The 16,883-nt window shown below is 39.8% G+C and overlaps 1 protein-coding gene across 11 annotated transcripts in view; it reads right to left on the bottom strand.

Annotated features, from left to right (window-relative positions):
• The window catches only part of adgrb2 (adhesion G protein-coupled receptor B2), a 227,220-nt gene that overhangs the window by 117,829 nt on the left and 92,508 nt on the right, over window positions 1-16,883 (bottom strand). For all 11 annotated transcript variants that reach the window (XM_079368683.1, XM_079368685.1, XM_079368684.1 and 8 more), the window contains one exon: window positions 811-894. In XM_079368683.1, the coding sequence (XP_079224809.1) occupies window positions 811-894 (84 nt within the window). The remainder of the gene's footprint in view (window positions 1-810; window positions 895-16,883) is intronic.

Raw genomic sequence — 16,883 nt, 5'->3', positions numbered from 1 at the left:
AGAGTGGGTGTTTTGGTGCGATTTTTTTTTTTTTTGACACTGTCCCATTCTTCCCCACTGAGTAGCGCTCTTAAATGAGGACTAATAGTAAAGTCATTCTACTTCTCTTCCTCTAAATTCTGTATGAGTGCCGTGTCCTTTGATGGAGGCATCATCACATGGCATAGAAGGAAATCAAATTAATTGCATGTCCGTTAATCGCATTACATCTTCATTAACATGCGGTGAGTCAGGGCTTAAGCTCGTCACACATGCCTTCGGGAAGCGAAGAATGGGGGAGAAGTGAGGAAGGGGGGAGAACAGGGAAGGACAAGACACAGCCAGGGGTTTCCCTCCCAGTACAGGGACTCCTTCCTCCACACTCGGTGAATACAGACAGTGTGTATGACTATTTGACCTATTCTTGTTTGGATAAAGCAGCTATATGTATACAATATATGTATAAATCAAAGTCATCTGCATATAAATATGATTTTCTTAATGTACTCATGTATTATGTCATGAATAATTAAATCTTTCATTTCCTAGCTGTTTAATTATGTAAGATTTTTAAGTCAAGCACACTCGGAGTCATACTTTTACATATTTAAACATTGCTATGGACAAACGAAGCAGCTGCCCTGTGGCTCTGCAATGGCAAATGTGTAGAAATTCTTCTTTATTCTTCCTTGAGTTAAATATTAAGCCTAAAAAAAACAAAGTCAAGTTGGCAGCTTGCATTCCTGGCCAAGGGCAGCACATACACACACACAAACACTCAGACGTTAACACACTGGCACACGCTGCCATATTCACACTCACAATACTCACCTGTTTGTGCCTGAAACACACCTGGCTGGTCAGCTGATCTTGGTCTTTGGGTCTTCACCTTCAGATCATCATCGTCATATTGGTCTGGAAAAGACAAAGATAAATTGATGTCCTTTGTTTCTGTTTCTTTGAGGTGTGTTTTTAGTCACTGCGGAAAACAGAGAGAGGCTAAATATGTGAGAAAAAGAGTGGATGCTTTTTTTTTTTTACTCCTCGGCATGTATCTTTGCCATAACATATAGCAAGATGGTTTGAAAGCCATAGTAAATAAGTGCTCATAAACACCCTCTGCTAGTTTTTGTACATCAAGTGTAAGTCCAAGGAGGCAAGTTTTCAGTCCATCCAAAACACGACTCTGGCAAAATAAAAATACAAACGCCTACATTTCCTTGGCTTGCTACTTGTAGCAGAATATTTAAGGAACACATCGTGCTGAAAACAAATAACAGAATGTCAAGCTTGCAACATAATCTCAGAGGGAAGTCAATTCCTACCGGCTCATTACCTAAGCGGGACAACAGGAAGTGTCAATAAAAAGTCTATACATGTTGAAATGAAATGTCATGATGCAGAACAGAATGCAAAGGTCAAAAAGCCTGAATACATACATTATGTATTTCATATAGGGTCTATTGGAATTCCATCAACTTGTGAAAATTTGTTCAAACAGAACCATTGCCAATCGAGAGAGTGTGTGTGGGGGGGAGAAATCATGCAACATATCTAAGTCGGTTTTATCTGCATTGGTACAAACACATGGAAGCATGAGCACACACTGCTCTGATCTGTGCAAATGGATTTGTAGGCTTAGTTTCAGCAACACAAGACTTAATCAAGTCCCTCGGCAGGCCAAATGATCTTTAATTTAGCAGATCTTTCTCACTTGGGTACATCCTGCCTGTGGGATTTTGCATTAGCCAAAGAAAGAGAACATATACCGTGTATCAGAGGTACATTATACACATGAGAAGTGTGTGTGTGTGTGCTAGTGTGTATTAGATTACAGATTCACTTCTGTGATTGACACTGAAATTACCTCACATTAGCTTCTATTAAGGAGATGATCTAGGGAACATAGACATCAATGCAAGCACAAGAAATTCTCCCGTATTCCACACACAGAACCATAGAAATCTTCACCTGAATTCAAAAAGCGTTCCAACTCAGCCATTTACAAAAGCACTTTGCCTAGACAAAAAACGAGTTGTTTTTATCCTATCTCTGGCTCTTTCATTTAAACGTTATCTTTTTAATGTTCTTTTATTGTGTCTGTTATTCTCAACACGATAGTTTGTGGTTATGGGCCAACGTTAAATATTCTAGCACGGGAACAGTGCAATCATTTAATTTTTTAGATGATTAACAATCTATTATGTGCATTTTGTGGGTTGCTTCTTTCACTTTCTTTTGAAACAAACATGAATCATTCAGTGGTGCTCGGGTGCAATTGAGACTTTTTTCGAAGACAACAAAAAAGTTAGATTTTTCCCCCAAAAAAGATATTGTTGCATGTAACTTAACAATCAAACGGAGACTGCAGATATGTACAGTATATACCAACAGCCCAAGGATTCATGAGCCCTCCCAGGGTCAGCACACAGTACAAACGCCTACTTATAGCTTCAGGTTTTACAGTAAAAGATTTCACATGGAAAACGTTAAACCCTGTACCAGGAGAGGCTGCTTCGAGATATTTGTGGCTTGTATTCCCACTCACTGAGCTGAACTCTCCCTGGCTATATTCTACACTCATCTACTCCATCTGCCCAGCAAAATCAGTTCACGACTCTCTAAATTCAGAAGTCAGAGGTTCCAAAGTATTTTTTTAACAGGTAAAATGCAAGTAAAACCTTAATATTATAAGTTTTTGTCTTTCTAAACCAATGATGAATATCCAGAACAGTCAAGGGACACAAACACGCTACTTTTGAATGTTAATATGTGTGATACAATAAATAGTGCATTCTAAATCAACTATTTATTCTTCTTTTGTTTTTTTAAACATTGCATGCTAATGAAGGATAAAAGTTGCTATTTAATCCTTTTCCTAAATGTTGTTAATAGAAATCTGACTCCTCTCTTTCAGGTTAACAGAGTTTATTAACCCGATGAATCAAGAATACAAGTTACAGAGTCTCTGGGTTCAACACTACGTGTCCCTGACGACAGACAGATACCTGGTCAGTTCGTGAAGTCTGAGCCCCGACTATCTTTTCCCTGAACCCTTTTATACATTAGACAGAGAATATCTAACCAAATTATGCATTTGAGAATGTGCGGTTTCCTTCCTCTGATTGGGACATCTTTCCAAATTATGCGCCTCCTGATGTTTGGTTCCGCTTCTCTCATTGGTGCATCATATTCCCGAATCCTTTGTCCTTCTATAGGGGAAGACACATCCTGCCTGTTTCTTATCACAAGCAGACATCTAGTCTAGTAACCAATTCCTTTTAAGCAACAAACCATTTAAGTGATTAACTATCAAGGCCCACTGAACCTATAAAAGTGGGTGAGTAATTAACTGTTCAGGGCCTTAAACTAAACCTATGTTTGATTTGGTGAGTGATTCAGTTTAAAGGGCCAAAAACACATGTTGGAATGTGCACTCACTTCTGCAAGCCCTCTTCACACAAACACCTTACTGAAAAGTATGACAATTTTATTAACACACACAAACCTGGAATAAAACATGATAAAATAACTGGTATAACATAAATGTAAGCGAACATCATTCAAACTGTAAATATCAAACCTTTGCTTTGGACCGGGTGATGAAACTTTATTGCAGTAAACACATTGATTATAAGCAGAAAAAGGCCTAATATTCTATCACTAAGTACAAGGGTCAGTGCTTTATATTTGTTTAATGCAGAGAGGATTTTAGGCAGGAACATGGTCAACTTTTCTCTATAAATGAACGTTGCAGGTAAATCAAATGTGTAAAACATGTGTTCCTAAAGTCAAATGTTTCCCCCAGTTGTCTTTATTGCCCACATTCAATTGAATCCAGAAAGGGCACATCGGGTCTCATGAATAGACCAATTGTGTTAATTCAAGGACACTTACTTACTTCTATAAAAGACTGACTAATTCCATTGGAAAATGTTTGTTTCTTAATTACTGTATGTAATGTGCTAGAGTTTGTAGATAAAAGCTATGCATGTGATGCAGCAGTAGGGGGTGCTTCCGAAAGGAATAAATATCAAGTTATCCAAATCCTTTTCATGATACACCTTCTGCTCTGCAAGCTGGTGCAACAGAGTCAGTCTTCAATCTTACCAATGAAGCAAGTTAAGTGGGTTAAGGGTCTGTGTGCTCACTGGAGAGCATCATAATTAACTTGTAAAAATTAATTGGAAAAATGAATTCCACATATGAGGGATTCCAGCACCAGAGGCAGACCCAATAAGACGCTCTGGATAACCTGGAGGGTGGTTTGCTGCCAAGCTTCTATAAGAAAATAGTGTCATCACAGCAAGGGATTTGGTTATCCATTCTATTTAGCCTTGCCAAAATTCCAGCTTTAGACTCTAAGTGAAGAAAAAGGGGAGCTCCGTTGGCACAGGGATCTTTAAAAATATATATTCCATCCCACTGCCATAAAGTGCCCTGGTAGATGGAGCCATTGAGCCCATAATCCCTTAAGTCCATGCCTAGAGTACCTTTTTGAGTGAGTCCTGCCCCTCAGTGTCATAGGCTCAAATACCAGATGTTGATTGATTTAAGCTTAATAAAAGACAATACTTAGAGTGTCATCCAGACTTGAGTCCTTGGGTTTCAGTCCTCCATTGACATCTGGATTAAATAGTCTGACAGCTACAGTAGAAGTTAGAAATGCATTGATTGACTATCAACAACTCTTCCAGAATGGAAGAACTATGAAATTGTACAACTTCACGAAAATAGTCACATTCTGTTTAAACATGGTTTCACCCAGAAGACACACAGTGTATGGACATACTTCCTTTATGCCTATGTTGGCATGTTTCCATTATCTGACTGTGTTGATATCCAAAACTATGCATATGGGCAAGTTGAATAACACCCAGTATTAAAATACTGGATGTGGATAGAACTGGGATTTCCTCAATACATTTTCTGGCAGGCCCTTTTTCAGGGCACCATGCATCTGTGACATAGAGATCATTGAAGCAGAAGAGAGAAGTAATGTCTCACATAAAATGACCAGTGAGAACTACTTCTTTCCCTATCTCTTTATTTCTCACCATCTCTATCCACATTTCGGTTTGGTCTACAGCACAGTGGAGGATTTAGAGGGACACGAGTGCAGAGTCCAGCAGAATCGAAAGGAGAGATCAATATGGATAAACCTCCTCAAGAGTACTGACCTTTACCAACCTCACTATATTGTTTAATGTTCTGGACTGCACTTTAATGGATACATCATCACACACTTCATCACATCTTCTTGCTTTCTCTCTTATCCCAAGTTCGCTCCCCCCCCCCCCCCCCACACACACACACACACGCACACACACAATTTCAGCTCTTTCTCCATCTCTCGGAGGAATCTTTTTTTCGAGCTATAGTTACCAGTATCACTTCCAATCGCGAGCAGGGTCGATAAGCCTATGATTGGTTGGGGGCAGAGGTGGAGATGTGATATTTTACTTTTAGCAGTTTTGCAGCTTTAGTTTTTTGAGTGACAACGAAATGAAAAAGTGTTTGAGAATCTGCCACTGACAACTGAAGAGATCATAACAAAGATATGCGCTGTAGACTATTAAGAATATAAGATGATAGGTTACCATGAATATGGGATGTGAAGGCATTTGAGTCACAAGTCTTGACTTTTGTGAACCTGCTGCCTTCATGGAGTTGAATTAATAACACTGGAAAGAACAGATATAAAAGTGTGAAGAAAACCAGTCACTCTTGATCTTGTTCCCACTTAGCTCTCCCTTATTCTTTAATGGAATACATTAAGGACGATAATCCTTTAGTATGACTTTGATGCATATGTTTGGGTGTAAATTAATCATATTAAGTACAGACTTAAGCAGTTATAAAGATTGGTACAAAAACTGTAAATGGGCTGATTAATGTTCGGAGCCTCTGACATATTCTGGGCTTTACTGTTGTCAGACTTTTACATAACGGAAGAATCCGGATTCTGAAAGGCGCTTTGTGTTTTTTGCTAGTGTTAGAACTGAAATGACTTCATACTGTTCAACAATGGGCTTATCAAGGTTAACAAAAAAGCTTTATAACTGGTGTAAGTGATGACCTGTGTACTATTATATGATTGCAAATTGATAAAACGATTGCAGACTATGAATCACAATTAGTTTTTTTCCCACTAAAAATGTGCGTATTTCAGGACTTCCTGCCTTTTGTCATTTTAGAAGGAAAATGTGTGTTTTGACATCATCCAGAGACATCCCTTTATTTATAGTGTATTGGTGATTAATATAATTTTGATATAATAAAGATTAATCACTAACTATAATAACCATAAGTTTCAACCCTATGCTTTTATCCTATGTCAACAAAGCCAGAAACTACAGAATCTAATCATAGTGAACATAAAGTCATACTCTCGGATATTTCAGTCCACAGAAACATCTTTAAAGAACATCGCACTCATGTAAGTTCATGAAATGCATGTGAAAAGCACTTCAGTGCTGGTCCTTTTATAAAACCGATTCTATTTTTCAGTAACTGCGGTGCAGGAACAGCATAAGAATCCTACACAGTCTCAAGGTTTGCTGCTTATCTAAGGATAATCGCTTGATTTGTTTGCCTGTATCCAACTGCTAAGAATAAAACAGTGGCTCTAAATCCATCTCAACCACCTCTCTGCTCCAGGCAATTTCCTCTCTTTCTTCCAGACAAACACACAGTTGATAAAGTAGAATGTAGAAGGACAAAGTCCCATTCACTGCCTGCTGAGCGCTATCACTCAGCCGGCAGAGGCTTTTGTCAGCCTCCTCAACTCAATGCAATGAGCAGTGGGATACCCTCAATAACCACAGACGAGCATGAAGATGAGAGCACATCTTATGAACATCTTAATGCTCACATTTACAATGGCGGCGCAGCTCAAATATACCTTGATGTGGCTTGGGCACAAACATGATGAGACACACCCACACACCTTACACAATAGGAAGTAAATATGGCTGATAAATAAACGTTGTGCAGTAAGCGGTTTTGAGCCTTACAAAGCAGGAGGCAAGGGATGGGGATTGGGCCAGAGCCAGTTAGAGCCACAGGCTCCTTTGTCAGACTGAGCCGGGATTTAAGCCTGCTGGGAAGACTTCATGTGCGTTTGTGTGTGTTTTTGTGCGGCAAGGGAGCACATATGGTAATACGCTCAAACAGCTGTGTTAAGTAAAAGGCATGCACAAAAACAGTGGCACGCAAATGTTCGCCATCGACTAATGTCAGCTCTTTCGGTGCTGCGTGTATGATTGAATGCACACTCTCTCACGCACAAACTCACACACGCTCACAAACACTCACAGCTATTCCACAGCCGTATATCAAATCTGGGCTTATGGCTCTCTGCTGCTGTCTATTTACTCCAGGGTCCATCGGGGAGAGCCCGAACTGATAGAAGTGAACTATAATGGACTTTTTATAAGCTACTGGACAGACCCTCTCTCTCTCTGTCTCTCTTTCTCTCTCAACAGATATGAAGAGGGAAGTTGGTGCAGCATTGGATCTGCCTGACTATTGGTGCCTCAAGGTCATTTGTTTGCCCTCAAAATGGATTTAAAATCTAGTTTTCTCAGGCCCACAGGCCAACTGCCGTTTTCCCCTCACACATACACATCCACATTATATACACACACAGATCAACACAAACCCAGCTATACCTCCAGACTGCCAAATTGGCTTTGTTTCATTTCACTTTCATTCTCAATCTCAAATTGCCCCCTTTTTTTCTTCTTCTTTTATTGGATATTTTCGAATCTTCCAACTCCCACACCGCACAGTTGTTCGATGTATCGTTTTGCCCTCCACCCCCTCATCCTCTGTCTTCCACCACAGCCTCTCTTTGTCTTGGTACCATAACAAGATGAGAGTGTGGATGGATTTACAGTCCAGTGGACTCCCAGCAATGCAACAGAACAAAAATCAAAAAGAAATCAATGCGGGGGGTGGTCAGAGCAAATCATTCAAAGGGTGGTAAGCACGACGACTGCATTGCATTGGCCTGATCAATGGCGGACAATTACACCCATGGTTTAGCATGTTTGTTTGTTTTTTTTTGCTGTGACATCTGTATGCAGCATTTACATTGAGCCTGTGTAGCAGTGTTTACCATGATGGTAGGGAGTGTGTTAAATGGATCGATGTGAAATAAGCTTGAGCCCCTGGTGAACTTGTTGCAAAGCCTGTGCACTTGTTTCAGTCTGATGCACACTATTCAAAAGTTAAGACATTGGCTCCAGATTTACACAGCTAATTGTCTGAGCAAAACTTTTCTAAGGGACTCTTGTTGCATGTCAATGTTTGGCTGACCCAGTGGACAAACTGGTACATGTTAGTTCTTCATTATCCGATCAAGTGAATGTCTTTTCTGTAATTCAGCCCTTTAACACTACTGTGAAAATGCAAACAAAGAATTTTGCAATCTCCATGGTAACAACTTTCTGGGGATCCAACCTGACCGCAACTGTGAGAGATAAGCAAAATAAAAATACAAGAAAAACTCTTTTTGATGGTAATGCATTGGTATTTCTTTTCCTAATCACTTCAACACTTGAGAGTGAGAACAAGGGGTCAATCACAGTCAGTAAAAATCATATATATATATATATATATATATATATATATATATATTTATAAGGCTTGTCACGTTTCGTGTAAATTTGGCCTGTATGTTATTCCTTTGTGAACTGGACACAGTCTTCACAACAGCATGTAAACATGTCGGTTACAAAATGACCCTTCAGGTTTTACTTTGAAGTGTCACCCCGTAATACTAAAGAGGTCTAACACATTACTGTCCCTCCACTCACTGTGATTTTCCATGTTTAGATTCATTGATTGCAATTGACTGTAAGTGTGACGTCCAAGTTGCTTGCATTCAAACCTGGCTGTTCAGACTGAGGACGCATTGCGAAGGATAATGAAGTACATCGAGTCGAGACATGTAGTCAATTTTGGGCCACAAAAGAAGGTTTCAAACAGATGAGATTCCATGAACTGTGCTGTTTAAACTGACGTTAAAAAAAATTAAAAAAAAATCTGATCTGAGTCACACATTAGCAAAAAAAAAAAAAATGTAATTAAGTTCACTTTTTGCCTGCAGTGTTAACGTCGCATTAATTTGGAACCAACCAGCTGACAATGCTGGAAGAGCTATGCTGTAAGTATGGTCAAGAACAAGAACATTTATTTCAGAAAAAGAGTTTTCATTGTTTGGTCATCCAACATATTACATTTAGAGGGAGTCCAATAAAGTTTTACGTTTCTGTTCTTCAAGGATAATTAAGCACATGATTAGGATTTTGCCACCTAAAAAAAATAATATATAATCTCTGACATAGATTCTAAATTATAAAGCTGCTCCTTGAACTCAGCTGACAGAGCAACCTACAATACTTGTCACATGTCATCTCCCTCTTTCTACCCTCACCTTTTTCCTGCCTTAAAATATCTACCTGTCTGGCTCTGCTTTTCACCATGTTGATTTTCTCATGCTGAGAGAAATATGTATGTACCGTACGTGACACAGTCACACAAAAAAAGATCAATTACTGCATACATTTTCCCTTTGCAGTGCCCATAGTTACCATAGCAACATCGTCATGCTGATGCCGTAAAGGAAAAGAAGGGGCGAGGGTGGTGGTGGTGATAGTAGGGAGATGGGTGTTGCAGAAGGACAGAGGGAGGGAGGTGGATTATAAATCAGTGTCCACATGCGGTTGCCAGTCCTGTGTCTGAGCGCTGAGTTGAGGAAGCAGACGGATGTTATTAACCATGGTGAAGGGCAGCTGCTGTGCTGGAGTTATTAGTCTTTTTTAGTGTAAAGGAGCAACATATAAGACATTTTCTAAATTAATTGATGAAATGCCCTTACAATGTCATCAGACATTAAAGAAACATGCTGTGGTGAAGTGCTGGATTGGTGAAGTTTTGATTCAGGTACATAATGGTACCTGTATTTGTTTTGTGCAGGCAAGATAGGTGGTTTTAAGGCAACCCCACATGACCTCTGTTAGCCAGGCATATGGCAAACAAACAAGTGTTGCAGCAAATCGTTGCGCAGTAAGTGGATCAGACAGAACTGACTCCACACAACCTTAAAAACCTCAACATTTTCTAATGAGCTCCACAACCAGAAACGTGGTGAAAATAGGATAGATATTGGAGTCTTTTCAAAAATGGAGAGAGATAAGAACCTAGAGCGGTTTAAAGACCGATGCAGAGCTGGCTAAACACTGACGCTTACGTGTACATGGCAACCAGCATGCACATGCAACACTCTCGGGAGGTGTGGAAAGACGGCTCTCTTCACTGTTGTCAGAGGCAGAGCAGCTAAGCTGCAGGAGCCTTTTTTCCTTGTCAGTATTATTCCTCTTCTTCATCTTCCTATGAAATCCATGTTCCCATACAATAAATTCACCAAACTGTGCACAGTCCAAACCCATGCCAAACTTAGTCTGCTTTGTATGCTAATTGTCCTGGCGCTTAACAAGTCAACCATACAGCAAATCAACCATACATCCTAAAACGTACATCAAACTGTAGCCCAAATAGAGCAGAAACACAAGGATGCTCAGATTTGGGAGAAATTTTGAAATCCTTCACTGTATTTATTTATTTATTCAAAAACTTAAAAACTTCTACTCCCACATTTTTTTCAATTGAAATGCCTTAATCAGAAATCTTGCCACAGACCCTGTCCTGCATCCATTAGATGTCTCTGTATCAACACACCTGACTGAAATGATCAGCTTGTTACTTTGTGTCCTGGGTTAACATGCTATTGTGCATCCGATGGGATGTCTGAGATATATGATTTTTAGAAGATTTGAATAATTACAAGGTCGGACAGTTTTGCTTATCACCATGTATTTGTGATTTGTCTCTTTCTGCTCAAAAAACCCTTTCTTCACACTTTTCCATCGTATGAATTGGCCTTACCATTGTACATAGTTCAATATTTGGGTTTTTCATGGCTTAGAGGAATGAGGGGCAGAACAGTGAACTATGAGGTCGATGGTTTTAAATCTCAGCACCAAGTAGAGGGTTTTGATGGCGAAAGTATCTTGATGTGGTCTTATTTAGTTAATATTTCGCACTCTTCCTTGTGTTGCTTGTTTCCCTTGTATATTTTTGTCTTAATGTCTCAGAGCTTAGTCTTCAGTGTTTCCTGTTGTATTTAGTCAATTCTTATCCCAGTGTTATATGATGTGTTTTATTACATTCTTGAGTTTTCTGTGTCTTCAATCATGATTCATTGGGTCATTGTCCTCTTTGTTTTAAGTCCTGCCTCTCTGATTCCCTCCAGTGCTGATTGCCCTGATTGTCTTCCCCTGTGTCATTAGTCTCACTTGTGTTTGATTACCCTTGTGTCTATTTAGTCCTTAGAGTTCCTTCTTTCAGTTCAGTGTTGTATTTCAGTCCATGTACATGCCACAGCTCAGTGTTTAGTAGTTGTTACCTGTCATGGCCCCTTTTGTTTTTCACCTTTGATGGTTTTAATTTACTTTGGGCTTTTTGTCCCCCTTCAAATTAAGCCTCGTTTTGCCTTTTTGTTTTTCGAACAAATAGTTTATATTCCCATCTATGCTTTGGTCCAGTCTCCCCATACCCCACAAAACCCCAAACTGTTCCATAGTTTCAGTTGGCTTGGGTTTTGACATTTGGGGCTTCTGTAGACCAATATTTTACTGAACTGTTTTTTTTCTCTCCTTCGCCCTTTTATTAGCCTGAAAGTGTGCGTTTTCCGTTTTCCTGCTAAAAAATGCCCAGCCCTGATTCATGGCTATTTTTGCAAACGCTCAATCCTTTTTTTCATCTGAAATATACTTCAATGTCAACAGTCAAAGTAAATAGTTGAAGCTAGACATCGTATTCAATGAATATATTTATATGCAACCTCTGTAATAGTCAGTGCCCCAAACGTCGGAACACATCCCTGCGCGTGTCTCTGTTTTGTCATTGAGTGCATTAGCACACATGTTAATGCTGGCCATGAATGTTCATTCATGCATGGCTTTGATTCCACGTTCTGGTAATCAACAATGAAAGCAGCCTGAGCAGCCTGCTAATAAGAGAAATGTGCAATATGCGATCGCTGCCAGATCAGCACACACAGTGAAATGCATTCATGCAAGTGTTGCTTGGTATACACACAAACAAACACACGCTACATTTACATGAGCCCTTAGCTCGCGGGCCGAATCAGCCCTCGGTGCACTCTGGCAGGTGTTTCTCATGAATCACGCCGGCATAGCATGAGAAGGGTCTAGTATTACTAGACTTTGGATCTCCACTCGATTGAGCGGGCAGAAGAAACGATACTCTCACGCTGACTCTCGCCCTCAGCCCCTCCCCTGAGTAAACCAACACTCGCACACCACTTACCTCTGTTCTGTCAACTACCTTTCATCAGAGCAAAGGGTCAGCACAGCAGGACAGTGGGGGCAGTCTTTGGGGCCATGCACACCGACATTCACCTCAACTATTGTGCTCAAATACGCACACACACACGGACACAAAAAGACGTTTCACCATAGTTTGGCCCAGCTCCAGACTATAAGCTGAAACAGTCCCATTTTCTACAATCCATTTTCTTTTAGAGGGGAGAAAAAGGTGAATCCTTGTGAGGAAAAAACGGCAATAAAGCAGGTAATTGAGGTGAATCCTTAAAATAAGCAGGAACTCAGCAAGTTGGTCACATAACCAGGCTTCAATATCACTCCTTTGAACCATCTGAATCAGACGATGTCCTAGATTTCTACATTGTTACATTCTTCTTCCTGCTGGGAACGAGAAGACTGAATTTGCAGTGAAAAAAACCAAAACAAAACACTATAACTTACAATATATCACCTTTGTCTGTCGCTGTGTTTTCATGAATGGATGTTCTCGTTGAGAATTTTCTTTGTTGTGTACACTTTTATTCTACTTATGCTTAGATGGCACACATCATTTTGGTCTTTTCATAACAGAGTATGTTCTGTTTTGTTCCAGACAATTTTCCTCTAAAATTAAGATATAATAGCCCTTAACTTGAGCCCTATAGCTATCATAATAGAATAATAGTAAATGAACGCTATTTAACTTCATGTCTCTCATTCTCTTGGCAGGAACAATATTTTTACACAAAATACACCTGAAATACACACAAACACACAACCATGACTTCATGGCTGTGTATTTAAAAAGAAAAAGCATAGGTCGTAAAAAACATACTCCCATTATTACTTCCCGCCTGTACAGAGTGACCTTGATGACTTGTGCAGAGGAATCGAATATGGTTGCAACACTGGCGATGGATCCTTAAGTAACCAGCAGTTCAGGTCCTCAAAGTGGAGGTGAGAATCTATAAAGCCAATGTAAATAAGCGTGGACATAAACTACACAGTGACATATTGAAGGCTCTTACCGATTCAGAGCCGCTCTTATGAAGAAATGTGTTGCGTCATTTTGCATAAATAAAGAAAATCATTCGATGCGACACAGCACTTAAGTCGGGCTTAGATTTGATGAGCTGCATTTGGCAGTTCACTGTATCTAAGTCACAACTTGACTAATATCTTGCGGTCCAGGTTTGTTTGAATTATAGGGATGTGCAGACAAGCCAACTAAACAATTTAACACTGTCGCCCTCACTACTTGGCATCAGAATTAATCAAATAATGATTATCTTTATATGTTGAAATGCCAGTCTAATGTAGTGACCGAGATGTAACACAGACACCTGACACTCGTTGGGGATATAACAACCACTGTGAATGGATAGCATCTTGTAGCGCTGAGTGGTTTGACACTAATTTAAAATATAAAATGAAGATAAAGTTCTATGTATGCTGTGTAAAGTTAAACTGGCATACAACCACTCAACAAGAGCAAAGTATAACCAACAAATAGCACAGGCATGTGGGCATTTATTTTCAAGGAGACCTGAAGTCTGGTGGTGCTCGCACTGCTAACATTAGCTACACTGTCTGTGTAGGTTCTTCTTTACCATCCCTTTCGAACCAACGGTCTTCCCTGGCCAGGATGTGCACCTTTTTAAAGGAGTGCCCTTTTCCCTTCAAATGTACAATGGACAGCAGAATCTTGTCCTGATGAGCGAGCTCTCCTGCTGTGCCACATGTTTGCCTTGTAGTTGTTTAGTTTCTTCAATGTGTAAATCCCTGCATTCCTCATTGCCCAAGAAAGCATAAACAACGATGCTTCGGTATGGGCGTTTTGGTTCTTGGGGTGGACCAACTTTTGCCTCAAGGTGTTAAGCGGTTTGAAGTGTACTGAGATTTTGTGTCTGGGAAATATGTATTTGGGATAATCCAGACAAGTATTTAATTTCTACTGTGAAGTTTGTTCTTCTATTACTCTTTTCTTTCTTTTTTTGTCTCGACAAAGTCCCAGTTTGTTAAGCACATATTTTAAATGCTTCCCTGAGGTGTTTAGCCCCACTTGGCAAACATATTTAACATTGTTCACACACACCCTGTGATCCTACTTGGTTTAAAATGACGTATCGTGACAAGAAATGCACAAGAAATTCTTCTGCTTAATTTTTTGTGTGTGTCCAGTTTGGCTATGTTCTGAATCTAAATGTCTTTTTAATTAACTGGGAAATTATGCGCAAGGAACATGCCAAGGGAATTGTTTGAAGGGAAGCCACATATTTTTGTAAAGTGTTAATAAAAGCTTTGCCATTTCTGTCAGCCCAGTAAAGATAAAGAAAGAGAGTGAGTGAAAGAGAGAGAGCTACATGCACAATTTTTAATGTTTTTTTTTTTTTTTGGTAATAGTTTGGACTGACCATTGAACATGCTTATGCACATTTTTTCTCCATTCTGAAACATTAGACTTGCCCAAATAAGTTAGTAATTCAAAGTCACATTCAGTGATTCGTTGTTGCATGAATTTGGCATCTTGTTGCTGCTTTGCACTCACTTTGTAGGTAGCAGCAGTACACAAATAAAGCTTTTTTTTTCCCCTCAAGAGATTTAGGTTTAGGAATTATCATTTGTTTTGACATATTTGTATTTTTGTTTCCGTTCTCCATTTATTTATAGTGTTGTAAGTACAAGCGTAATGTAGTTCTTTCGCAGCAATGCAACAACCTGAAGCTCTTTAAACTACTGCCACTAACAGCCTGTCATGCACATTCCCACACTGATTGGGGAGGGTGTCATACAAGGTGCAAATCTTCCCATCAGGATCTAATGTTATTTATTTACACACCATGAACTATGCTTTTTGACACCTCTGCGTGCGTTGTTAACAGCTGAAGGGAGGAGAGAATAAGATTTACTTGTCTTTGGATCATTATCTTCTTACATGCTCATATAATTATTTTATATTTATACACACTCATGTTTTGGAATCCATCGGCTGTAATTCAATACTTGGACCCATCAGGTTTTTGGGTTCTGACAATGATTCAGCTTTAATCTGTAAACAAATACAGTGTCTGCATGCAAATGAAGCTGACAACGTCCTTTTTTAAAGACTGCTTCTCAACTCCTGTTTATTGTCCCATCCCAATTCGCTATCAGCACTGAAAACATTAGCCAAGCGTGGGAAGAAAGTCTTGGCCTGAAGTCCTTTATGTCTAATGCTGGCAGCACCAGAGAGCCCAAAAAAGTTTACTGTCCCTCCCAGAGGCTGTAAGATTGTAGCCAATGAGTTCAGAGATTGTAACCTTTATGGAGCTCATGTTGGATTTATTCGCAGATGCTCATCATAAAGACCCCAGATGGAGGCTAGAAGCATGAAATTGTCATGCCTTTCAATGACATACCTTCTACTACAAGTGTTGCTGACTTTTTTCACCTCTTCAGGCCATTACCCCTCTCAATGCATCTTTAAAGAACAAGATGTCTGCCGGAAATATCTGCTTCTACAGTGTTGTTTTAGACTGCATTACTTTTGGCAGGATCCCAATAAATACAAATAAACTGTGAACTGAGTGTGTGTAAGCCGTGTGTTTATTGATACAACATGAGGTAACCATCATTTAAATATGCTAGTTTCGGTATTTCATTGGTTTTGTAGAAAGTAGGGGAACAGATAAGACTTGTTTAACGGACAATCATTCATAATTCATCACTTCTTCTTCTTTTTTTGGGGGGGGGGGTCAGTCACCCAAATTTTCAGTGCTGATGCTGCAGGAGGGCATCACCTAAACTGTATAATGAATGAGTTACCTGCCATTCCATGCTAGCACACAGCATCATTTGTAATGAGCCACAGGGACCATGGACAACATGAGACACTGTCTCTACTCTTAACAAGGTCAGGTTGAATGAACCAAACTACTACTGGTTAAACAACAACCTCATTTAATTATACTTCGACACTGAAATCACATTTTTTTTTATCAGCTCTAAAGCAAAGATTGTGTGTGATTTTATTATATTGACTAGTCCTGGAAAGCCATACACCCCCATCATCCGCCCTCCACCCTCCCAATGATCCCTGTCTCCTCCTCTTTATGCCCTAGTCTCCCATATTATTACCTTCTCTCTCGCTTCCTCTCAATGTGTCTCCGAGGAAAGTGAGAAAAAAAATGCGGATACAGGAGTATGGCCTTGACCTACAGCATAATACTTCCTCACACCTCCTCAGTGTGCAGTAGTCCACACACAGCAAACACACACACACACACACACACACACACACACACACACACACACACACAAATGGCTAGCATTGAGAACAGTCTTCCCCTTTACAGGGGCTCAAGGACTGCCAGGGCCTCATCAGTTCTTGATATGCTCGTTCTTACCTTCTCCTGCCCCGCTACACAATGTCTCAGGCAATTTAGTCCAAGGAGAGAAAAGGTCTTGTGCAGAACTAGCTTCAGGATAAATAACTTCAGGCCGTAATGCCACAAGGCTAATCGAGCAAGC

Source organism: Symphodus melops (genome assembly GCF_947650265.1).
Source record: "Symphodus melops genome assembly, chromosome: 18".
In the NCBI taxonomy this organism is placed as follows: Eukaryota; Metazoa; Chordata; class Actinopteri; order Labriformes; family Labridae; genus Symphodus; species Symphodus melops.
This window is presented reverse-complemented; position numbering and strand designations above follow the sequence as displayed.